Source organism: Rissa tridactyla, chromosome 1 (genome assembly GCF_028500815.1).
Source record: "Rissa tridactyla isolate bRisTri1 chromosome 1, bRisTri1.patW.cur.20221130, whole genome shotgun sequence".
NCBI lineage: Eukaryota > Metazoa > Chordata > Aves > Charadriiformes > Laridae > Rissa > Rissa tridactyla.
Window position 1 is genome coordinate 202,946,962 of NC_071466.1, and position 25,528 is coordinate 202,972,489.

Below are 25,528 nucleotides of genomic sequence, written 5' to 3' on the forward strand. Positions count from 1 at the left end.
GTAAGAGCAAATTTTCATTAAAAAGTTAAACTTTAATGCAACCAACTTTAAAGTTCACTTCATTAAGAAGCTGCCCATAGTGGTTTGTACTACTTGTAAGGATTCCAAGCAGCTTTAGAATGTGGTTCCACAGATGGAGAGGCAACCTGACGAAGAAGCAGGTTTATGGCAAAGAGAATCATGAATTAAATATTAATAAACAGCTTAATAGGGATTGTTATGCTATGAGAAAGTCTGAATATGAATTTAAGGTTTGGCTGTTGTTGGTTGGTTGGTTGTTTTGTTTTTTTTAATCAAATACTAAATTCCAAAAGGGGCAGAGGGAAACTTGCCAAGCTACAGCTGAACATCAGGCTAACGTTTTCTTCCAGAACTCTGCAGGAAATCTGATAAACTTCTTACATCTTGGATATTGGACATACAATCTAAATTTAGTGCCTTGAAACACTATTGATCCCAGAAGTACATCAGATTATACAGACAAAGAGACTTTCATCAAGTATTTTCTCTCAGTTGTGTTCCCACAAATTATACTCTAAGGTTTTTACTTTATTTCTAACAAAAACTGCATTCTTGCCAACCAATAATTTCAGAACATTGCTCACATCTGAGCAGCAGTATTCACGGATAAGGGCAACACACTGGTTAACTTTTTGAAAGAAGTGACAAGTTCCACAATAATTTTATATTCTTTACTGTCAACGTCAAGAAGAATCCATTTAAGTAGTTTGTGGAGAGAAGAATGTCTATCATTGACAAAATAGATACATTTTAACTGTCAAGGATATTCATTTTAAAAGACCATTAGCTTTCACAAACACACATACATCAGCAGTCAGCCACTGCTATTCTACAGATAACTTTACAACATATTTTAATTATACGGCTCTATCTAAACAAAAATTAAGACTTTTCATAGTCTTGTCGTAGTCCTTTTCTGCTGTTACAGTTAACACTTCAGTTTTCAGTAGTGACAGTGAGCCTAAGGAGCTACTAGAGTGCCTCATTAAACATGCTAACAGGAACTACTTGAGAAAGCAGTGCATTTGAACACTGTTCTAAGTACACTAACCACTTCCCTAGCAGATAAAACTAAAGTCTTCATTGAAACAGCTTGCGTTTGAGTGTGAACATCAAGGGAAAGCTCAAGTACCCTCTAATATCTAGGCTTTCCACCCACTGCACATATCTACTACAGGCATTATCAGGAGTTTATAACTGGTTACTGAAAGTTATTTGAAGGATGACTGACAGCACACTTTCCTATTTCAGTCTCTTCCCTACATCAAATTAGAAGAAGTCCATTTCTTAGCAGTGGCACAACTGTACTTGGCTACAGCACAGCTCTGAAATAACTAAGGGCAGTGGGACAAACCACCACCACTAAACCCACATTGCTTTGTAAGAACATAAATCACAGTAACAGGCAGATTTGGGTGTATCTCCTCTAGATTGGACGTCCAAAGTCAACAGACTTCATTAAAGTCTTGTATTTTATTGAAACACTAATTTATTAAATCAGAGAGAGAGCCGGTTCATCATAGTTAAAGAATCTGTATGGTGCAACATTTAATATTCTAAGTAACTGCAGATCTTTATGTCTCTATCTAGCCATTAGCCCAAACCAGAGTGAACAGTATCATAATTAGTGCCAAAAACCTGCGTTACTATATGCATCCAACTGCAGAACAGTCCAAGGCCCAGAACCATCTGAAGAAAAAGAAATTAAGTTCCTCACTAGTTGATATTGCTTCAAATTTATAGAACAACCACATCTTAATGAGCCTGGATGAATAATTCCTCCTGTTGACCACAAGAAAGTTTTTCACTGTTGCATGTATCAGTAAGGATCAAGAACACAAAATCCTTTTTCACCTAAAAAAACCCTCAAATTGTGTCCACTAGAAACAACCACATCTGTCATATTGTAAAGGCAGCCCGCCCAAAAGATAGAATTAGCCTTTGTGAGCTGCATTACACACAAGAGTAATTTCAAGTTTCAAACTCTCCCTTGATCAAAAGGTACAGATACAAACCCAACTCATTAAAAAAAAAAAAAAGATGCCAACACAGAGTACAATTCCTGTATAATGAAAGCGCTAACAACTATCTCTGACATCTCCAGAGCAGTATCTTGCAAGAAGAGTATAAGGAAAACACACATCATAGTAGAGACGTGAATATACAACAAACTGAATAATCAAGAAGGGACTATTTGTCACAGTACTTATTTTCCTACACTAAAATTCTGCAAGCCAGGGAATCTTTTTAATCTGAAAACTGGGTGGTTTATGAAATGGGAAAAAAGTGAGTGAGCCATGACACTTGAGGAAAGATAGACAAGAACCTACCATGTACAGGCTAGAGTGTGAAGGTTTATTAAAACCTAATTTACCCAGTTTATTAAAAGAAAATTTAGTCCAGCAAAAACTTGAAAAAAAAAAACCAAAAAATTTGCAGGAATCTTTAATAACACACAAGCAGTAAATTAAAAACTACTACCCTACCAAATAACATCCCAATGTACACGGGGATACAAAACGTGCCACAATCTGTGGACACCAAAAGAGTAAGTAGGAAAACTAGAGGGTGAAAAGATACTTCTGAAAATGCTGACTGAAAATTGTCAAACAGTAGGAACGGAAAGAGAAATTTACATGACAGCAACCAGAACTGAGAAAGTTTTTAAGGTCAGATGAAAATAACTATTTATAAGTGCTAGAACCACTGTAACTGTAGCGTCCCTCAGCCTCAACATTACTATATATATATACACATATATACACACACTATATACAACTATACATAAAACAGTTCATTTTGGGAAGAGGAATTTTAATACAAACCATTTCTTCTATCCAAAGTTATTTTAAGATTATTCAAGGTTACAGTAATCCAAAAACACGCAAAAAGAAAATTTATTTTGAGTGTCAAAGTCAGAAGGAAAGAGTGGGATTTAAATAACCAGAGCCAAAATAATCAAGCTAAACATCCCGAAAACCTGAAGCAAAGATCCTCGCAACTGTCCAAAACATAAGGGCATGCCTAGAACTACAGATGCTAGATCACAGTTTACACTTCCCAGCAACCCAGAATTAGTTACCCATATCCAGTCTTTCTTTACGGCCAGCATGTACTCCTTTTAATCCAGGCTGCCAAACACCCCAGTCAGACTCTCCCCACTAGTTCCTGGGTATCCTACCGAGGGGACTCCTTCTCACAGCGTGGCATAACGGGAACCTGCGCTTGTAGTTCATGGCTGTAGATCCCATTCCAGAAAGCTAGCATGTTTAAAACAAGTTACTCCCCTTATGCTGCCCAAATCTATCCAGAGATCTAGCTTTAAGATTTACCCTGTTTCAGAGTACTTCAAAACATTAATCAGAATGATTCCTTAAAGAAATCCAGCTAAAAGACAGCATCATAAAAATGAAACAACTGAACTGGTAATTAATCGAGCTAGCTCATCAGTGACAGTTTCTTCAAAATACATAAGCAAAGTAATCGGTTGCTAACCTACACCTACATTTTCAGTAAGCAAAAGAGTTAAAAAGTCTTTTATTGAGTCACCTACACAGCTAGCAATTTGTATTTAGCAACTTTCAACACTGAAATGGATTTTCTTCTTTTTCTAAAGTGATCCAGACAGGAGCAGCCTAATTACTTCTGGAACAGCATTTTTACAAAAGCCTAAATGGGAAAAACTCTTTCTCAAGAAGTATGTGTGTGTGCACACAGGCATGCAGGGGAAGGAGTATCACTAATTATCAATATCGAATTTGCTAGGGCTCCCTCTACTTGAAAGGTACCAGGAATTGTGAGAAAGTGCATTTCTGAACTGTTATAACAACACAAGATTAACAATGAGCCCCAAAAGTGACTAAAAGCAACAAAAAGCAACCAGTAAACAGCCCTGATTTGTTTCATCTCTGAATTAGTTTTGCAAAGATTCTATGAACTTACAAGCTACAGAAGACCGTTCATTGTGAAAGAGTGAAGCAACATAGATGTTCGTACTACTCAACGCAACCTTTATTTTTACCATATTATAAAAGTTTCTCACTTCAGAAAATATGAGCATTTTATTTTTCTTTCACTTGAAAATGATAAATACAATATAGTAGTTATCTTTATGATAGCTTGTATAGACATGCAAGACAAACAGTACTTAAGCTATTTTAGAAGTGAAGCTTTTAGTTCAAATAAATAGTAATTGATGTAAGCAGTGCTTTACTGTAGACATTCTTTAGCACACGCAGACTATGTGCTATAGGCGCTGCCTGCTGACACCTAGGAAAAACAGGCAGATGAAATTGGCCAAGCCCTGAGGCGGTCACAGCCAAAGATAAGGAGTTGCTTCCCCAGCCAGCAGCTCCTCCCCTTCCACAGCAGAGCAGGATGCGTATCTGTATCTCAGCTACTCCGTTTCCCATTTGAGACTTCTGATCTGGCAGCTGACGTGGACTTGTGCTAAGGCGCGCGAGATCACAACGAGCAAAACTGAGTGGCTGAGGAGTGGCCATCCAGCTCATTCGACTGACTCAGCCAAGCAAACAGCAGTTTCCAGCAGGGAAGTATGGTTTTATAATGACCCAGAAATATTTGGCAGGACTCATCTACATAACCATTCATATATGCTAGAAAGCCAGCATTATAAACACCATGCAATCTTCACATGGTTCAAAAAAAACCCAGACAAAAACAAAAAACCAAACCCACACCAAAAAACCCAGAATAACAGTTGAGCACTTCTGGGATTAACTAAGATTTTCTGTGCAGAAAAATTTTATTTTCAGAGGACAAAGGTAATAATTTGAAAGCTACAGATAAAATGAATACTCCTTTCCAACTTTGCACTTCTGTTTATAAACCATGTTTTTCTTTCCTAGTTCTACTACAGTGATGCTTTACCCAACTTACTACACTTCTAAGAGAAGCGATATCTAAGCAAACATGAACAAGCTTTAGAAGCTGAACTACAGCTAAAAGCATGCCCTCCATTATACCTGAAAGCCCTCTTCAGCTAAGTAACTTGGTTTTAACAGTGCCTCTTTCTACAAGTGCACTTACTAAAACAGTTAAACTGGTTAACTTTTCTGTGAACTGCTTTAGGTTTAATCGAGATAATCAAAAGTCCAGCAACCGACTCCAAACATGCAGCTTCAGATGAAGATGAGCAGAAGAATGCATTTTCTTACCTACCACTTGCCATTAATTAAAAAAAAAAAAAAACTAATCTAGAAAGACTAACGTCATTGCAAACTTAGTATTTCAGACAAAAACTATGAAGTGACATTGCATGTGTTCATTTGCTATTCTAGAAAGCCATTCATAAAAATACTGTCTGTCTAGGTTACATTCCCAGTAATTTTGTGCTTGCAAAGGGTAAATACATTGCAACCATCAATGCAGAAAACTGTATTTTGATATGAATTACTACATTTAGTTACCCACTTGTGCAAGAAACAGCATGATTTGTAGGAAGACAGGTACCAGTTATATGGTTTTATAACTATTGCTCTGAAAAATAAACAAAAGGCCTGTAAGCTTTTCACAGCCTAAGGCCTGATTTTAAAAAATAAGTTTCAACTCTACCATTATAATGCAAGTAGCACCCATGACAGTAATGTAAGTATAACTATAATTATAATGAAAACATACCAGCCACAGTGACTGCTCACTTTCCCTCTATACTAGAGGCTTCATACACAAACAAGACTGTGCCTACAAACACAAGTGATCCATTTAGAGATAAAAACCCACATTTTTTGACCATATGGGAAAATAAATGGTGTCTACATTTGCAGTGTTTGAGGTTGGGGGTGGTGGCAGACACCAGTATAGTACTTCCTCAAGATACCTTCCATGGTGTGCACATTTTGCATGCTAGGAAGAATAAGGGTGTTCCCAGCGCACGCAGGTTAAGTCAACATCTTAAGTCTATAGTCCAAGTGCTGTACATTTCTTTGCTTTATGAGAAGCAGCTCAGCTTAAACATCTAGTTTCCATGTCTAGCTTCCACGCAACTTCTTCCCATGGTCTGGAGATTCCCCACTACCATTTCAGTAACAGCTGCTTGGTGCCAGTGCAATGTAACTGTAACAGCAGAACACCCTATGGAGAAATCCCAGGTATGTATCTCTCAAGTAAAGCGGTTAAGTCTCAAAAGGGTTTTGACTATTAGGACAAGGATTTTGCACTAGACTGTCCTTAGTAGAGGGACAAACCAAGGCTGAACTTCTTCAGCCCATGTAGGTTTACTCCTAGAAATGACTTGCAATAGTCTAGATCAGCAGTTTCAACTGCAGTATTCATGGTGTAATGCTTGAGCTGTCAAGGGATACAAGGGTACTTTAAGCTATTTCGGTGTGTATTGACTTTCATCGGTTGCTTATACTGACAAAAAGATGTTACAACTGAAGAATGAGGCTGCTGCATTTGTGGAAAAAAAACCCAAGACAATATCTGTCAAGCGCTAACGGGGAAAAAAGGAACAGATCAACCGCTCCATTACCAATATCTAAAGGACAAAAAGCTGAGCAGAGTCTCAGCTAACCAGGAGTGGGCGGATGCTGCAGGTAGTAAGAAACTACTGCTAAATTTTATCAGGGAAACAGACTGCAAAGAGCTTGTTAAAAACAAGACTGCCAAGTCTCAAGGCCTCAGGAAAGAGACCAGTAGAGGAAGAAAATCCCAGGAAAACCTGGGAGATGCTGCTCTCATGGCTTTCCGCTTTTGACAACTTGCAGTCCTATGGGCATGTTGTAATGGACAGCCATCTTCCAAACAACAGATTTAATTCTGCTAACAGGGTTGCTTTACTCCAACTTTTACTTTGCAGACCTCCTCATTAATAATAGTGGTCAGAGCAAACGGATGCGAGAGCCGCCTATCACAGGAGCACAGCTCCCGAGGTCCCACGCAGAGTGGCTCTTTCCTGCCCAGTTTTCATTCTCCGGGCACATTAGCAGGGGAGGATTCAGGAAGAGCTGCAGGTCAGCTTCCAGTGGAAGCTGGGCAAACACTGCAATGTTCTCAGTAAATCTCATTAATTGATACAAGACTCCGGTAACTCTAGGCAACCTAAAGATTAAAACAAAATAAAGATGGGCATCTAAAATACCCTTCTGTAACTCAGAGAACTGCACTGATTCTCCCTTGTGGCAGTCTGCTCTGTTGCCCCTATCCAATAAGAGAATAGTGAAAACAAGAAATTTTAAGAAGAATTAGGAGTTAGCATTTAAGATGGCATATCTGACAGTCCCATTCTAATTCACATAGATGCAGCAAATATCCTTGTTAAGATAAAATCTGCTTTTCCTGTGACTTGCACTGCACAAGTTGCCATAAATCACTGTAAGTTTTAACATGACTAACCAGGCAATGAAATACTCTGCTGTTTCAGTTTGCTGTCCCCCAGCCTCTGAGTGCCCCAGCTTCTTTTGTGCTCTGAAGCAGAGCCTCCTGTTAATTTTGTTTAATTCCTTTGAATCAGCTCCCACTAAGAAGCGGATTCCATTCTTAAAATGGAAAGTTTTACAGTTAAAAATTAAGCCTCATTCTCTTTCGAAGGGACAACATTCTCATGTTGGGTTCAAGTTTTAAGTGAAAAGATTCATGCACCAGCTACCACCAAGAAAAACAACTAAACCCAGGATCTCTCTGAAATACAAACTTTGCAAGTTCTGCACTTACAGCATTTCTCTACTTTCACAGAGAAAGTTTATAAATAAATTTAAATAAATCCTAACACCAGAGCGGGGCGGGCGCTCCAAATCTTCACAGAACTCTTTCCAAAGAAACCCTATGAAATAATTAGTCTTGCACCTTGGTTTTCCCTATAATCTGGTCACATTTCACCTGATGTTTTAATTAACTTTTCATAAAGCAAGATCTAATTGAAACATCAATTACAGTAAAACCCAGATACATATAATAGAATTTTCACTCAGAAGTAAGAGGAATTACTTTTATTTACATTTTAAAAACATCTCTGGTCTACATCCTCTTCTTTATTTCCCAAAACAAAGGGTAGGGACTGCTGACAATACTGCAGGTGGGCAGCATCAGGAGGCAGAATTAATTACCCACTGGAGGAGAATTATTAAACTGAGCACTAACAGAGTAACTATGAGTAGGAAAGAAACCAGTTGTGTTAGTTTCTAATAAAGCACTAGGAAGCAGCAACGAAGCACAAAACAGCTCATAGGTGACTGGATTTCTGAATTACTCACTACCCACTCCTACCTGCCCAGTTAGTACCATTTATACTTGTATGCAGCAAGAAAACAATAAAATCACGGTATTTTCCCTATAAAATTTTACAATTTGTTGCAAAGCACACAAGTTGATGACAGGTTTATATGTAGATAAGTTTGGGAAGAAGCCTCTATTCTAGCAGAATACTACTGTTCCTGACACCAAAGACAACCTCCTTGGTAACACCTTCCGTAATACTCATGACCTACCACAGTCGTACCACTAGAAAAACTTCCCACAGGCTGTGCTTCCGATCCAGTGTGTGTTTTCAGCAATTCAAATGTCTGTTGCTCATTATCTGCGGGAGAAGCATGACCCACCTTTCAAATACTGTCAAGTTCACACCCACATTCATTTGTTCACTCTTAGTTTACATTGCACTCCTTTCTTAGTGTAAAGGACTTTTTAACTGCTAAGAGGTACAGACACTTGGAGTAGTGTTTCAATATGCCATACCAGAAAACTCAAGCTTAGGTATGAATTACCAAAAGCATTTAGTAGCAAAGTCCTTTAAGACTCTTGTGCCAACTGCTTGTAAGGAACAGAAAAGGCTCCTGGGAGTAATTGAAGAATAAGCAAAGTTAGTGATACAGCATGTCAGATTACATTCTGGAAGTTAAGTCTACATTATGCCACTGAGATAAATCCTAATGCTTTATAGAGTTGGGTTGATTTTAGGCAATCTTATTTTCTGTACAATGACAAGTATGTGACGATTTGTATATATTTATCTATTAACGCACAGTTTGTGCTTCCAGTTAAGTAGAATTACCTACAGTTACAAAGCCAAGTGGGAATTATGTAACAGCCATTAATTGTAATTTGGAACAAATAATCTACCAGCATTTCAGTAAGTTTTGAATATCAGGCTTCCCTGACTAGTACCACCGACAGTACTGCCTCTCTAAAGGCCAAACACACAGCAAGGAAGGAAAGAGGAAAGAAGAGATCTGACTGTAGAGGAAATCATCTGAGAAACTGCAACATCAGCCTATGAAGTCCATTCACAGAAATTGTAGTGTTGAACAGGTTATGACTGATAGAATTAAAGATTATTATTTGTTTTTAATAAGTCCAAGAATGCCTTTCAAAAATGGAAGCAAACATCACCCCACCTTACAGAATTAATACAAATAATTTTCTTATTGCATTATTTAAAGTTAGAAAGCCTTCTGAGTGGCAAAGTAAAACAACCACGTGCATGTATTTAACTTATTTTAACATAAGGCTTGTTGTAATTCAGCCTTGAGACTATAAAACTGCATGACACAAAAAACTTCATGTCACGGCAAGATGAGTTCAAGTCTATGTGTCTCTAGCTCTTTGCATCAGCATGAAATAATATTTTTTTCTTGCTACTACAAGAACACAACAGTGGCTTTGCTACTATTGCTTCTACAGCACACAAGTAAACTGCATAGGTTCCAGCTCCTAGGACAGGTAACCCAAGCTGGTATTTGCACTGGCAAAATTTACTGTGACTTAGAAAACCGATGGCTACAGATCCTGTAACAGGATGGATTTGCAGAGTACAGAACGCACAGAGCAACTGTGAAAGTGAAATGCAGCAGACCAAACACTTCTCCATCTATTATTGCCTCAGGGATGTATGTATTTTAGTGACTGATAATGCATGACAAATAGAAATCCAAACCAAAGAACACGCAAACCAACTGTGAAAAGGAGACACAGCAGACCAAACACTTCTCAACCTATTATTGCTTTAGGGATACATGTATTTTAGTGCTGATAATGTATGACAAATAGAAATCCAAACAAAAAGAGCCATACATTGCTTCTGGATGATTCAGCTACACCGGGAATGCATTTGTACAAGACTGAAAAGTACGCACACAGGCATTTTTATGTTTTACTACAGCGAACCTAATCATTTGCTTTAAGCAAGAAACAGAGCATTGCTGTAGGCAAAATATCATAGAAGATGAATATATGCATTTGCAAGGAAATAATACGTGCGCCATCTTCAAATATCAGCTTAAAACTCTTATAAAGTCTCTAACAAATCTGCCTAAAGTTGTATTTTTCAGTTGTAGCTCAGTATGACATCTGTATCTACCCTGCAAACTTGACTTTATATGATCCTACAATTACCCAATGAACAGATTCATATCTCCTGTAAAGTACCATACTAATTAGTAGTTTATCAAGATCATAATGTAAAGAAATTAATGTTGCTGTGATGTCAGTGGAATCACACTCGCTTAAGACTGGTGAAGGAGTGCTGCGTCAGGCCTCTTGAAGTTCTCCTTCTTGCTCATTGCCACAGCACAGATGAAAACTAATTATCCGGTGCGGGTGTTAGACCACACAAGTCCATTACACATCCCTACATGATAAAAATTTAAGAAGAAAGAACTGAGGCAAGAACTATATATTCCCACTTGATAAAAAAAAGTTAAAGAAGCAGAAAGAACAGGTCCATACCCCAAAGCAGTTCTTTGTACCTTCTCCTGTCCTCCAGAGCAGAGCTGTGGAATACGTTCCCAACACACTAACCCTGAAAACCTGCACAACTGGTTTATGGTATCCTCTTGCATAGTCACCTTCAATCACATTTTTTTTGTCACAAAAATACAAACAACTCCTAATGACAACATCCACTAATATAATTGTATTTCATTACACAATTCTTCCTGTGTGTGCATACACACAGAGCTCTCCAGATGTCTGGATTCCTACTTCCCAACATGACTATCTAGGAGGCCTGGATCAGACATTCTTTTTCACCAGGAAAAGTGAAAAATTTTCACTTTGTGAAAAAAAAGTGAAAAAAGTGAAATTGTGTGATGACACAAGTGTGGCAGATGAGTTATTGAGGTTCAAGTAGTGCCACTTTAGCATCCACACTTCCAGTTCCCTCTTCTTCGCATCAGTGCAAGGAGTGTGGTTTCCCTATACCCCGTCCAAATGAAGCTCCCTCACAGGGGAAACTTGGGGATAAGGAGCCGTTGCAGCTAAACAAACTGAAAAACTGAATAGTTTGACTGTAACAAAGTGGTCCATAAGAAGTCCCCATCACACCTAGCATGCAGTTTCACTTCCTGTATCCTGGAAAGAGCCGCCAGGAAGAAAAGCAGAATTAATAAAAAGCTTGAGACAGCAGGCTAACAGTCAGGGCAGGCTTGCCCCCATCCAACTGGCACACAGCCATAGGGATTTACGCCTCAGCAACCCACCAAAAACACTCACACACAAATCCATACTCATGGAAGAAAGATCCAAGGGAGCGCATGACCATGAGCAGAGGCTCTATTAAGCCAGCCAGAAACAGGTTAAGAAGGCAAGAAGGAGGACCTGGGAAACTACAGGCCCGTCAGCCTCACCTCTATCCCTGGAAAGATGATGGAACAGCTCGTTCTGGGCATCATCTCAAGGCATGTGTAAGGAAAGAAAGCTATCAGAAGTACTCAACACGGATTCACCAAGGGGAAATCATGTCTGACTAATCTGATAGCCTTCTATGATGGCATGACTGGATGGATAGATGAGGGGAGGGCGGTAGATGTGGTCTACCTTGACTTAAGCAAGGCGTTTGACACGGTCTCCCACAGCATCCTCATAGGGAAGCTTAGGAAGAGTGGGTTAGATGAATGGACAGTAAGGTGGATAGATAACTGGTTGAAAGACAGAGCTCAGAGGGTCGTGATCAGGGGCACAGAGTCTAGTTGGAGGTCAGTGACGAGTGGTGTTCCCCAGGGGTCAGTACTGGGTCCAGTCCTCTTCAATATATTCATCAATGACCTGGATGAGGGGCTAGAGTGCACCCTCAGCAAGTTCGCTGATGACACAAAGCTGGGGGTGGTGGCTGACACACCGGAAGGCTGTGCCGCCATACAGAGAGACCTGGACAGGCTGGAGAGTTGGGCAGAGAGGAACCTTATGAAATTCAACAAGGGCAAGTGTAGGGTGCTGCACCTGGGGAGGAATAACCCCATGCGCCAGGACAGGTTGGGGGCTGACCTGCTGGAGAACAGCTCAGTGGAAAGAGACCTGGGAGTCCTGGTGGACAACAGGACGACCATGAGCCAGCAATGTGCCCTTGTGGCCAAGAAGGCCAACAGCATCCTGGGGCGCATCGAGAAGAGTGTGGCCAGCAGGTCAAGGGAGGTCATCCTCCCCCTCTACTCTGCCTTGGTGAGGCTGCACCTGGAGTACTGTGTCCAGTTCTGGGCTCCCTGGTTCAAGAAGGACAGGGAACTGCTGGAGAGGGTGCAGCAAAGGGCTACCAAGATGATTAGGGGTCTCAAACACCTCTCTTATGAAGAAAGGCTGAGGGATTTGGGTCTCTTCAGCCTGGAAAAAAGATGGCTGAGGGGGGATCTTATCAACACTTATAAATACTTAAAGGGTGGGTGTCAGGATGATGGGGCCAGGCTCTTTTCAGTGGTGCCCCGGGGACAGGACCAGAGGTAATGGGCACAAACTTGAGCAGAGGAAGTTCCACGTAAACTTCAGGAGGAACTTCTTTACTTTGAGGGTGGCAGAGTCCTGGGAACAGGCTGCCCAGAGAGGTGGTGGAGTCTCCATCTCTGGAGACATTCAAAGCCCACCTGGACGCGTTCCTGTGTAACCTGCTGTAAGGTGACCCTGCTCTGGCAGGGGAGTTAGACGAGATGATCTCCAGAGGTCCCTTCCAACCCAATGGTTCTATGAATCTATAAGATTCTAGGTAAGGAAAACCAGAAAACATGCACACAGTCCCTTAGAAGTTTCACCATTACAGGGTGAATCGCTGATAATTAACTTCTGAATAGACTAAACATAAATATTGTAAACAGGTGGCTCAGATCTTGCCAAAGATTCAGTAGGTATTTCAGAGGAGACGGGCCTGCTGGTCTCCAGCTATGAGGAAAAATCTTCTCTTCGCTGCTGCATTTATAAGCTCAGAGCACCGTTTCCTTCTGTGCAAGGGAGCACTCCACATCTAAGAGGATAATGATTAATCGCCCAGATAGTACTTGGGTGTCAGGCAAAGCAATTAACTTTGAATTAGGGAGAGGCCCTGCAGACTGATAGGACAGACAACTTTTGACTCCAGGGAAGGAAGATTCCAAAATAGGTGGGGACAGGCAGAATCAAAGCCAAAACAAAAGCTGCATCTTTTCTTACTTTGAAGTCACCATCAGCATGCACAAAACAAAGCAAAACAACAACAACAAAGCTTGACCTAAAAAATATGCCTTGAACCTACAGCTTTTTCAGAAGCACATACACTGTTGAACATGATAACATTTTGTTTACTCTAGCTAGTAAAACTGCAGACCGCAGTCAGGGAGGAAGGGAAGCCCTAAACTGTCAGGATATAAGATGCACAGAGGTAATCACATAGAGCATATAGGTGCATACAACTATTGCACCCTGCCCCAAAGTTAGATTTTAAGATAAATAGCACATACCTTCTCATCCAAGCTTTCAAAGAAATTAGTAAAGTACATTCCCACCCACTAAAAGAAAAGTTGACATTATTTGTGTATTTCTGCTGTACTCAATGTGTGCCCAGATTTCTGCTATATGCACCAGTGATTTTTTCCAGGAACATGCCAGTCAATCATTACAAGAGAAAGGATCTACATTCTGAGCCTTATTTCTCCTCCTACCCAAGAACTACATACAGTACAAAACCAGACCCCAGTATTCAGCCCAACATATTACCACAACGCGCAAATCCATGGGCTAAAAGATTATGAATGCCTATGTACAACATTTAGTCTTTTCCATCCCTTTCTTCAAGATCCTGAAGTTGTCCGGGTGGCTCTGGCTTTCCATTCGTACCAAGCTGTTCCAACGTGAATTGGACTGGTGAGGTCAGCAGCGCCTGTGATTAATGCAGGAGCAGGGAGTCTACAAGGCAAAAGACTTAGCTGCTGAACTCTATAGTGAATAAAACCAGGCTTACCTTTTCCCCTCAGGCAGATTCCCCACTCCTGCGCTGACATAGCTACTACTGACCTCAACAGTCCAATAATCAAGGACCTGTGAACAAACAAAAAAGGTCACTTATACGCAAACATTTGCTGAAGTGCATGCTTAAAGTACACACAGCTTTGGTCTTAACCAGTACTTCCTCCATGCTCACTGTGCTCTAGTTCATCTGTTACCACACTGCCTTTCTCAGATGTTAGACTCTCCCCAGGATCCATCACGGCTCCAACCAACAACCCTAAAAAAATTAACCAACCAAGAGCAAGTACTTAGTGGCGAGCCCCTTCAATTTTATCTCCTTAACCTCACAGATTAAACAAAACTTCCTAGGTGGGCAGCTACAAACAGAAAATTAACTTCAAAATAACATTTAGGCAGAGTAAGTCCTAATACAGCTAGGAATAGCAAATATAGCACGTTGACCTGAACCTTAATCACACTAAAACTACCATAAGAAGTTGTGTTTCTCTCTTACTATCACATGTTAGACAAGTAGATTCCAAAGGAGTACTAGCTCTAACCTGAGGCATTCGACTTTGGGATCCTGAAATACCATCCTCCATCAACCATAGAACTTAGGTTCCCAGCTCTCCCTGTTCCCAACTGCACTCCAGTTAGATGTTTAAACAGCCAGCAAAAACATTCCCTGCCTCCAACACCTCATGTAGTCTCTGTGCTTCACTTATCTTTCTAGTTTTCTGAAGTTGCTCCAGCCTCATTGTCATAACTTTCATGCAATATATTTAGTTACCTACCACTTTTCCAATAAAAAGCTCAGGAATAAGTAATTTATCAAGTATATTTATTAGCTTCAATACACAGCTTTTGCTTCCAGCTTTCTCTAGGCACCTTTAAGATAGTAGCTTTATTTTTTTCTTCCATAATTCCCTGATTATTTTTGCCGTTGAGCGGTGGAATGTGAAGCCTATGCTACAACTGCCAGTTCAGTAGCACCAGAGAAAACTCCAACATGCTCAGAAATGGCTGTCTTCAGCATCAGGATCATCTAACTCTCCCTTAAAGAAAATAGTGAATCCTGACTGCCTATCCACTTCTCCATGTGCAGCTGAAGAGACAATAAATCAACAATTGTGTTTTCTCCAGGTTAAGTACTGCCAGTTCCTCCAGGATTAGAGCTGTAAAAAAGTAACGGGCCATACTGTTTGAATCCTTCATAATGTTGGCTAAAAAATCCACAGAATCACAGATAACTACCAAATATTGTAGTACTACTACATGCTTTGGACCAGAATCAATGATAATTTAGGGAAGGAAAAAACAGAGGGATAGGAACAGGAGCTCCCTATTTCTACCAGCTGGTCTAGTCTTGCTTTGGAGGCTGAACTGCATCACAGGGCATGGGAACAGGATGGCACTGGTGCTCCTTCTCTGCTCCTGCTCCTCTGGGCACAGCAGCTCTGCCCTGCTTCTGCACCAGGGAAAAGGAGGAATCTCTGGAGCTCTGCTGCTCTCTCACCCTTGGAAGTGGGACAGATGCCACAGCAGAACCTGGCTGAACTGCAGAAGGCAGCTCAGAGCAGGGCACAAATCAAGATTACTACCACAGTTTTCAAATACTACCAATACCTAACTTTTTTTTTTTCCTGTTTAATTAGAATAAACGTGATTGATAGCTTATGAATGATGGCTCTTATGAGCAATCAGAAATTAAAGATCATCTTCCATTGGCACATGCCAGTGACCATGTCAGTACATGGTTCTCTCAGGGAAGCGCTCACTGGAACACGTTCCCAACTTACAAGACCACACGCCCCACAGCGTGGGCAATACAAGTGTGTAACACCAGGCAGGTTCTTCTGCTCTTTCCGACTTGGAACCCTTTTCTCCTGGGTTTCCAGGGTACGACAGGAAAGTAGAGCTGTGGCTAAACACAAAGACATCCTTAAATGCTTCCTTCCAGCTGGAAGGAAAATAATCTTTTCCAAAGTGATTATAGGCACATAGGTACATTAAAACCACAATTATTAGTTTTGCTTCCCTGAAAGCTTGCAAGAGAAGCAACAGTGGAGAAAACCATGCCCACAAGGCTCCTGACCAAAAGAAAAGGGAAACAGAAGGGCAGACAGAAAAAGTCAGTCTGCAGAAAAATCCCACTTCTGGGAAAAGGCTGGAAAATTGTTGCCTTAGGGCTACCACTTATGGTATAGGTTTCTAAAGCTATTTAATTTTGTCTAGACTATGAAAATATGGGCAATTGCCAGGTGAATCTAATTTTAGGTACACATTCTTGTTTACACAGCAGGTCCTCCACCAATTCCGGCATCTTCTGTTTTCATGTCTATTGTCTGGAGATGAACAATCACTTCATTACTGCCTCAGAGACAATTGAGCACGCAGCTGTATGTGCCTGTTGATTAGATTAGAGCTTCTCAGTGTTACCAGTTGGCATGAGACCTGTGAAAACTCAGACCTTCCCCAAATACACAGTGTTGAGAAGAGACCAGAAAGTTCTAGATTTGAGGCGTGAAGCAACTGCCTCCCAGGGAAACCCCACTTCTCCCTTAAGACCATTCAGCCTTGCAAAGTGTCTGTCAGCCCCTGTGCTAAAAGCATCAGGTATCACCGTGGTTCCCCACACTGCCTGGAAAATATTTTTGCCTTGAAATTGCCTCATCACTCAGGAGCAGAAGTAGAACGCGCTCACTGATGTAAAATGATCACTAGCAAACGATAAACCCCAAGGCCAGTGCCAGGTGCTTTTGGAAAACATCAGCTCTAACAAGAACCAAGAAGCCTTTCAAATTAGCGACAGAGGGCAAACCTCCTCCAGAGAGCTGCTCCCTTGCTGAATTACACTGGAAGAATCAGGGAGGGGGGAAGAGAAGTTCCAGTAGAGAAGCTGAGCTGACAGCTCCTGAATACATGCAACTGGAAGACCCATCTCTAGGGGAGGGGGGGGAAAAAACCCTGAGGGACAACTAAAGGACAAGACCAAGGTAAAGAGTTGCATGTATTAACACACTTTTTTTTTTTTTTTTTTCTTCTTTTTTTTTTTCCCCCCAGCAGTTGCTGGTTTTAGGCTTTCAGCAGCTTTAATGACTGTCCCACCTGACCCAGCCTCTTCACAACCTTCACACCAGCAACACTAATTATACAGGTCAGATACGAAAACTTAATTCTTCACCAATGAAGACCCATAAAACAATTTTGCAAACGAAACTATCCATCAGGCCCATTATACCTCTGTGGTACCAGCATGCAGCACAGCCACAGTCATCCAGTTTGAGTCCAGCCATCTTAATTAGAAATCATCAATTTTCAGGACTTCCGTAGGATTTGCAACCCAAAAGCTTACCATACGTTCATTGAATAATCCCTAAAATACTACATTTTTAAAAAAATGAATGTATTTAGAAATACAATATACTCTATAAAAACCCACTTAAGATAATTTAAAAATCCCCTTTTCAGCATCTACTTTCAGGATTTTTACATTTTTCATCGCTTCTCAGGATACAGTTGGCAAAGTACATACTAGTATAGTATGCTCAGAATAAAAATTAAGCACATATCCTGACAGCGCACAGCAGCAGACAGCAGCTAACACTTCAAATCTGCTTCTCAGACTCTCCTCAGATGTCCTGCCTTGTGCCGCTGCTGATGGGGCTGGTAGAAGCTTTAGCCAAACAAGTCGCTTAAATCCAAGAGTTCCGACTGAATGATTCGCTGTCTTTAACATTCTGGTAAGCGGATGCCACTGGTCTCTTGTTCCTGTAGCAAATAAAGCATCTTGAAAATAAGCCCACCTCTGGAGCGCACATGAATTTTTCAAGATAGGTAAGGAAACACTTGTGCAAGCATCCTTCAAGTTGCCTTTTTATATAGATAAGAGGATCATAAAAGTTTCAGTTTTATGTCACATATGAACTGGATGCATTGTATTTTTTCCAAAATGAACAAAAATACCTGAAATACAACAGGAATTATGTTTTGATAGAACAGTTTGACCAAGTGCAGGGAAAACTATTATAGAAGATTCTCATGTTTTACAGGTAGAAAATCAATTTCAAGGTTTATCAACTACGGGAATTATTATTCTTTTTTAAGTTAAACAAAAACAGCAAAAAGCCCAAAACAAAGGTAAAAAAAACCAAACAAAAAAAAAAGACAGACCACCCTTGTGACTTTAAACAGTTTCCAGAAGAATCAGAAATCCAAAAATTCTCTTAGATGTAACCCTGTGTGCTTAATACTTTATTCTGAAATGGTCACTAAATATTAGCCAAAGATAGTAATATTTATGTATAAATTGCTGATTTTTTGGTATTACACCAGCAGACAAAACAATACGGAATCGGGGCTTATTGACATAACAGTGAACTGAGCATAGCACTGTGTATCTTGTCCAATGCACACAAAATTAGAGGACTTCAAAAGATACCGTTTTGCATTTTAATGTGCTCCTGGTACCCTGTAAGATCACAGCTCCAGTCAGAAGTTAATTTATCCTCCCAGATGCTTTTGCACAAGAACAGATCAAATTCTTAAGACACAGAGATCCAACCCTGAGTGCACACAGTAACGGCAGAAGCTATAGATCCTGGAAACTTGGGCGAGCATCTCTGGTCAGTGGCAGTACAGGAGTCCATTTCAGCAATGTGGCTATTTGTCTCTCCATTCCCCTCCATTCCCACTGCAAGCTTATACTAACAAACCGCTGTCTCTGGAGGGAAAAATAGCCTCTGAATCTCTGGATTGAAAACTACAAGCACCTGCCAGAAACAGCACAGCATATTTGGGGGCTGAGGTTGACTTCCCCTTCTAAAATGTACTAAGGTATAAATTCCTTTAAAAAAAAAAAAAATGTGGTGGACACTCACTCATAAAAACAGACTGAAGGTTTAGAGCTTCCCATGGGGGTTGGAGGGTGGAGGTGAGGAGGAGATTAATCTGTAATTTTTTCCAAGATAAAAATACACAGCACCTGAAAAAGCTCATACACTAAAAAAAAAAAACATAACAAAACAGCACACATGTCCTCATCTTTAATAAGCAACAGGTCATGCTGGTTATTTTCCGGTATTTTCACAGCATACATGGTAGTCCAGCTGATACAGTGGACCTTTACTTAACCACTGTAAAGATAATAAAGAGCTGGTACTACACGATTCAAGTCCTTTCGTTAAATTTGGTTATTTTTGCTGTTTGCTACTGTCAGTAGAAGCCAGTCCCACCCCAGGAGCCCTGAACCATATGCCAGCGCTTTTCAGTCCTGCCTAATTCTGTGCACAATCTCGTTTCTTCTGCTCAGAAAATGACCTACATATGCCGTAAAAAGATGCTACCAGGAACACCACAGATGTCACATTCAAATACTGCCTTTAAAAAAAAAAAAAAATACTACAGACATTTTGAGTACAAAGCAAGCACTGAGCAGCAGGCTTACATGGTGAAGACACAACACATACCAGCAAAAACGGAGTCAGAGAGAAGACAAGGCACCTAACCCGACAGGTCTCCATTGCATTGCATGTAACAAGAGTACACGCACACACAGTAGTCCTAAGGAGTAACTCTGCTTCCCCAGGGGCTGGGGTACCGTATGCATTAAGTAACACCTAAGCCACACATTGAGTAAGAAAACAAAACACTGAGAAGCTGATCATTAATTGAGCATCATCTATTCTGCATGCTGAACAAGACAGGAGAATCTAATCATCCAGCTAATGATTGTACATTAAGATAGAGATCAACTCTGCACGAGCAAGCTTAATTCTGTCACTTCCTGAACCCTGTGTTCACACATAAACGTTCTTGAAAAAGTGATCTGAACAGCACACTACCTGAAACACCACACCAACACCCACGTACATCAGCTGCAGGCTTAAAACCTTCAGCATCCTCAAATGACAGAAGGATGAACTGCTCCCATTGCAGACTGTCGAGTTGTGGATACACATCCAAATATGTTTAGACAACACAGTGATTGTGAAATTAGGACACTGGACTGATTACAGTCTAAGAAAGAAATGACTTCACAAACAGAGCTATTCATTATTATCCTTTCTGTCTCTATCACATTTAGTCCCAGTTCTTACTCTACTCACTCTCCATCTCCCTTCTCACACCAGCAGGTTTTCAGTAGAATTAGCTCTTGTCTATGGCCATGCCTAGCTCAAACTTTTGGTGTTTCAGTTCTTGGCCTGTCCTCAAACTTTGGTAGGACAGACCGAAGATGAGCCAAGTGAAAAACCTGGCTTTCCTGCTAAGTGTGCAAACTACAGCAGCCCACACAAGGCAAACCTATGCTGACCCTCAATCCCCTACCGAGTGTGCCTGGTCACCCTTCAGCAGCAGGGAAGGCCGTTAGCGTTACCAGATGCAGAAGGTCCAAATATGCTTTGTACCAATGACATTTTTCCTAGCTAAGCTCATACAAAGTGCTACTGAGCACACGTGACACAATTTCCTAAATGTCTGAATTTTGCCCACATTTGCTGTAATGAATATCCATCCAATCGTTGCATTCCTGACAGCAGGCTCAACCAAATTCCTAAAGAGTCAGGGACAGCAGAGCTGCTTGGGAAGGGGTGGGTCTGGGGGAGGGAATGATGGCCATAATCTTTTTCTTAAGTCATTTTTCCTGAAGTTGTCATGAACTATGTATTTTGAAATTCAGACCTGAAAAGATCTAAGCATATTCTAAGCTTATGCTGAACGTGGTTTCCCTTTTTTTTTGCATTCCCTGTATTTTGTATTTACGTTGGGGGGAGGGAGAAAGGGAACATAACTGTTTCCAACCACAAAAATCTGGTCAACATTTGAAATAAAAGAGGACTTTGGCTTATGCTTGAGAGAAGGTCTTTATTTTCTAGAAACATCTCCTTCTGTAATTGCTGGGGTGAAAAGGAGAGTTTTGCTATCTCAAAACAGCTCTATGGAAAATGGTAAAAAACAGACAAGACAGACAAGTGAGAGATGATTGTCATTTCTGCATATATCCTGTGGTTTTAATCCTTGAAATTTTAACCATAGCCCTTTATAAATCACAGTCATGAGAAAAATAGCCATTTTCTCGCATGGACCCAATTAACACGATCCACACTGTACCAGCAAGGGCGGAACAAAGTCCCATAGGTAACCATTACTGCATCTGCTTTTACAGCACCACAGTACTACCCATAGCACAGTAATTCATTTATTAAATGCAGGCGAACATCTATTTCTGGAGTAGATCTCTTGATGGGCAATTGGCAGAGAGCTACAGGAAAGAGACCTCAAAAAGGTATAAAATTATACACAGTTAAGAAGTTTTTACTGGCATGCAGGTAGGAAAGCATTTCATAACACTACAGCATCACACCCTCACATTTCGGCAGTTCATGTTACTGAGCAACCTCCTTACACCAACGCTAGTAAGTTCTTTCTCACTGTGGACCATAAAATGATAGAGAGCTCCAAGAGAAGAAAGGGAAGAAACTGGTTAAAAGTTCCACCAATCTCCAATGCCTTCATGAAATCATCCAGGCTCCCTCTGGTGGGGGATTTAATGTAGAGATCGTTGCAGTTTACTGTATGAGAACAGGTTTGAACCACAATATATTTTTTCCTTTTGTAAAATAAACCTTGTTAGTATTAGACTCCAAGATGCTTGGAGTCTCTTGTGACAGCAATTTAAGGTAATGCTTTGTTTCTGGCCATAAGTTCTATCACATTAAGAAGAGCAACCTTTGATAAAAATGACAGAATACCGTATTTTTAAAATATAAATTAGTGTCTTCGTGCTCCAAAACCCTGAGAACATTTCTCAGTCATTATTTCAGCTCTCCGGAGCCCCGGCAGACCCACCATCTCTGTCCCTGACATGGAAAGAAGGCAAAGAGAGACCTCTCTCCCCAGACCACAAAAGAGATTTACAGCTGTACAAAAGAAGAGCCCCTAGCTCTCAATTTCTATTTCTGTGTTTCATATATTAATTATATTAAGACCCAAGTTTCATATCTCTCTGACAATACCAACATCATTCATTTGCACCAACGTATATAGGTAATTCCAACACCTATATATCTCTCTACAAGACACACATACACGAGTCAAGAAAACCACCCATCCTTTTCCTCTCTCTTCCCCCTGAAGTTGTCAATGTAACCAGTTACCGTCAACAAAGAACACAAGAAGCTTTACAAACACAAAAAGACACAGAATTTGATATTTTTAGTATCTGACACTAAACATACGTACTACATATTGGCTATGAGCTGGCAGGTATTTTGATGGCAAATTTAGTTTTCTTGTCTCCTGAACATTATAAGAAACGTTATCAACATTCTGCAGTCTGAAGTCTTGATTAAAAAAATGCTGGAAGGTAGCATTTAAAAAATAAAAAACAACCACCCAACTCAGGGCAGGAAAACTGCAACCTGAAGATGATGTCCCCCCTTACTGTACAGGGAAACCAGCATGAGCCCTTTCAAGGACGGAGACAATTTTATTTCTGACAGCCCTTGTTATGACTCACTAACTTTTTTCCTTAATCAGACCACAAACTGCATCCCAGCAAGCGTGTCTATAACAAGCCAGAGAATTAAAAAAAAAAAATATTCAATGGCTAAGAAACAGAACTTTGCTATGCAGAGGAAATCAAGTCTAATTCTCAATTTGTCCTCATGCTTTTAGATAGGAAGGGTTGCAAGATCACAGTGAGAAATATTTACTACTTTTTTTTTCTATACATACTGTAGTCCGAGGAGTCTGAATAACCTCATACAGCCCATCTTCCATAATGAGTATCATTCAAATTAGTGCTTGACGGGATGACAGCTGAAGGGCAACCAAAATTCTGGGCATATTTAGGATATAGTTAGCAGAGAAACTAGTCTCAAAAGTTAGAGGAAACACTCCTCATCAAGTTCTTCGGGACAACTATAAAGTTTTATCAGAACCTACTGCTTGCAAGTTATGCAACACATATAGGAAGGCAGCCTAAGAGCGGCAATTCATGTTCAGTTCTGCAGAATGCTGTTAACGAAACCCAAAGCAAGCATCATCTCATTTGACCACAGAGATTACTACCTCATTTTATCCCAAAAGCGCTCCTTTAGTGCCCAGCAAAAAGCAAAGCTGTGCGGGGAATCAGAAGAGAGACATTTACAGTTCAGAACGACAGGCACCATCTCCCCCCCGCTCCTGACTGCCCAGAGCCGCCTCAATGCAAAGCTCACGGTGTGAGCTGTGGACAGGATCCCCCTGAAGATGAATTTCCAAGAAGGGATGCGAAACCGTTCTCCTCGCACAGAAACCTGACAAACTCTCCCCCAACACGGGCTAGGACTACACCGCCTGGGAGTACAACGGAGGCGGGGAAGCACACACGCTGCCCTCCGCGCCCAGCAGAGCCCTCTCCCGACCTCGGCGCGGCCGCGCATCTCCCCCGCCGGCAGACGAGGGCTTCAGAGCCCACGTTCGCCTTTTCTTGGCGGGCTGCCTCACATCAACGGGCGGATTTTAGGCTCGCTTAAACCCGCCTCCCGGGGAGGGGTGCTTTTCCCCGGGGGGGCAAAGAACTGGGGTCCCCGCGGGGAGTGACGGTGGGAGAGGAGCCGTCGGGGCGGCGCGGCACTCACCGATGCCCAGCCCCACCACCACGCGTCCCCCCAGCAGGGTCTCCTTGTCGCGGGCGGCGGCCAGGACGCCGGCTCCCGCCGTGAAGAGGCCGCTGGCCAGCAGGATGCAGGGCCGCCGGCCGCACAGCCCGTTGAGGACGCCACCGGCCAGGGCGGAGAGGGCGGCGGCCCCCACCGTGCCGGAGACGAGCAGCTCCTGCCAGAGGGCGTCCAGGTTGAGCTCCTTCTTGAGGAGGAGCAGGGCCCCCGACACCACGCCGGTGTCGTAGCCGAAGAGGAACCCCCCCAGGGCGGAGAAGACCGACACCACGTAGACGAAGCCAGGGGTCTCGTCCTGCTGGAACTGCCGCCGGGCCGCCCGCTCCAGCTCGCCGCCCGACGCCGCGCTGTTGAGGCTAGAGCACGACTCGGCGGCGATGAGGCTCCGCTCGCCCGCCGCCGCGCCCGAGCCGGCGGCCCCGTCCGCCTGCCGCCGCCGCTTCTCCCCCATCAGGTTGCTCAGGCTCCGCAGCGTGTACTCCACATTGTCGCTGGCCTTGCGGGACATGGGACGGCCGCGGCGGCTCCCGCCCCGGGAAGGGCGGGTGGGGGGGTGGGCTTGAGGCGGGCGGCTGCTGGGCGACTCTGGCTACGGCGCTTGTCCTCGCCCCCGCCCGCCCCTCTCGGGCCGCGCTCAACCGGGTCGCATAGTCCCCGCCACCGGACGGACTTGACGGGAAGTTGCCCGCCGCGGCCGCCGCTCCCAGCGCCCAGGCGGAGCCGGAGGCGGAGGCGGGCGGGGACAGCGGCCTCCCCCCCAACACTCCCTCCCCTCACACACGGTGGCGCGCAGCACTGCGCAGGCGCGGCGGGCTGCGGCTGCGCACTGAGCGCCGCGACGCCGCCGGCCCCGCCGCTCGCCAGCACCTCTCCTCAGGGGGCGCGGACCCGCGCCCCCTGAGGAGAGGTGCTGGCGAGCGGCGGGGCCGGCGGCAACGGAGCCCCGCAAGGCCGGGGGGTAGCTCGCCCAGCCCGCCGCCGCCGGCGGTGTTTCTGAGGGGTAGCCCCCCCTCATCCTGTGAGGGCTGGAAGGGGCCGCCGGCCTCGCCCGCCTCGCCCTCCCGTTCCGCCGCTGAAAACCACCGTTCATTTCATAACGTAATGGCTGGAAGAAAGTCCAAAGTTCGCGTTTCTAAAGTGCGGGGTGGCAGAAAAAGGGAGGTTTTTCGACCAATTGTTACCCTATAGAAGGAAAAGTTTGGAGCTTGTTCTCAACGTTTATACTTCCAAGTAGGGCGCAGCGGTTTGATAATGCCGTCTTTAAGCGCTTTTCTTGCGGATTTTCGGCAGGACGAAGGCGCGGCCCGCGGGCGAGCGGGGCCGCCTGGTGGCGAGTGCGGGAGGGAGCTGGGGGCGGGGGGGGGAGGGACGTTGACACGCGGCGACATCGCGGCAGCCCCTGTGGCCACCCTGCGGGGAGAGTCCTCCAGGGCGATGCAAACACTGAGGAAAAAGAAGTCATATCAGAAAATTATCTCACTCCTAAGGCTTGGTCTAACGGGACGTATTAAAATTTTCCTGCCGCCTTGACTGTCTCCAGTAAAGGCCCTTCATAATGGGTCCAGCCAAATGATGGAGAATTTCAGTAATTAATGGGATAAGTTATTGTCAGCATGCGCCTTGTGACCAGCACTAGTCATAGCCACAGGAATTTAAAAATTAGAAGAGGGAGCAAAGCCTAAGGTGGCCAGCTGCATGCGGCC

The 25,528-nt window shown here is 42.8% G+C and overlaps 1 protein-coding gene across 2 annotated transcripts in view; it reads right to left on the bottom strand.

Annotated features, from left to right (window-relative positions):
- The window catches only part of SLC2A13 (solute carrier family 2 member 13), a 168,336-nt gene extending 143,791 nt beyond the window's left edge, over window positions 1-24,545 (bottom strand). For both annotated transcript variants that reach the window (XM_054189296.1, XM_054189292.1), the window contains exon 1: window positions 23,787-24,545. In XM_054189296.1, the coding sequence (XP_054045271.1) occupies window positions 23,787-24,333 (547 nt within the window). In that variant the 5' untranslated portion in view covers window positions 24,334-24,545. The remainder of the gene's footprint in view (window positions 1-23,786) is intronic.
- Window positions 24,546-25,528: the final 983 nt, after the last annotated feature.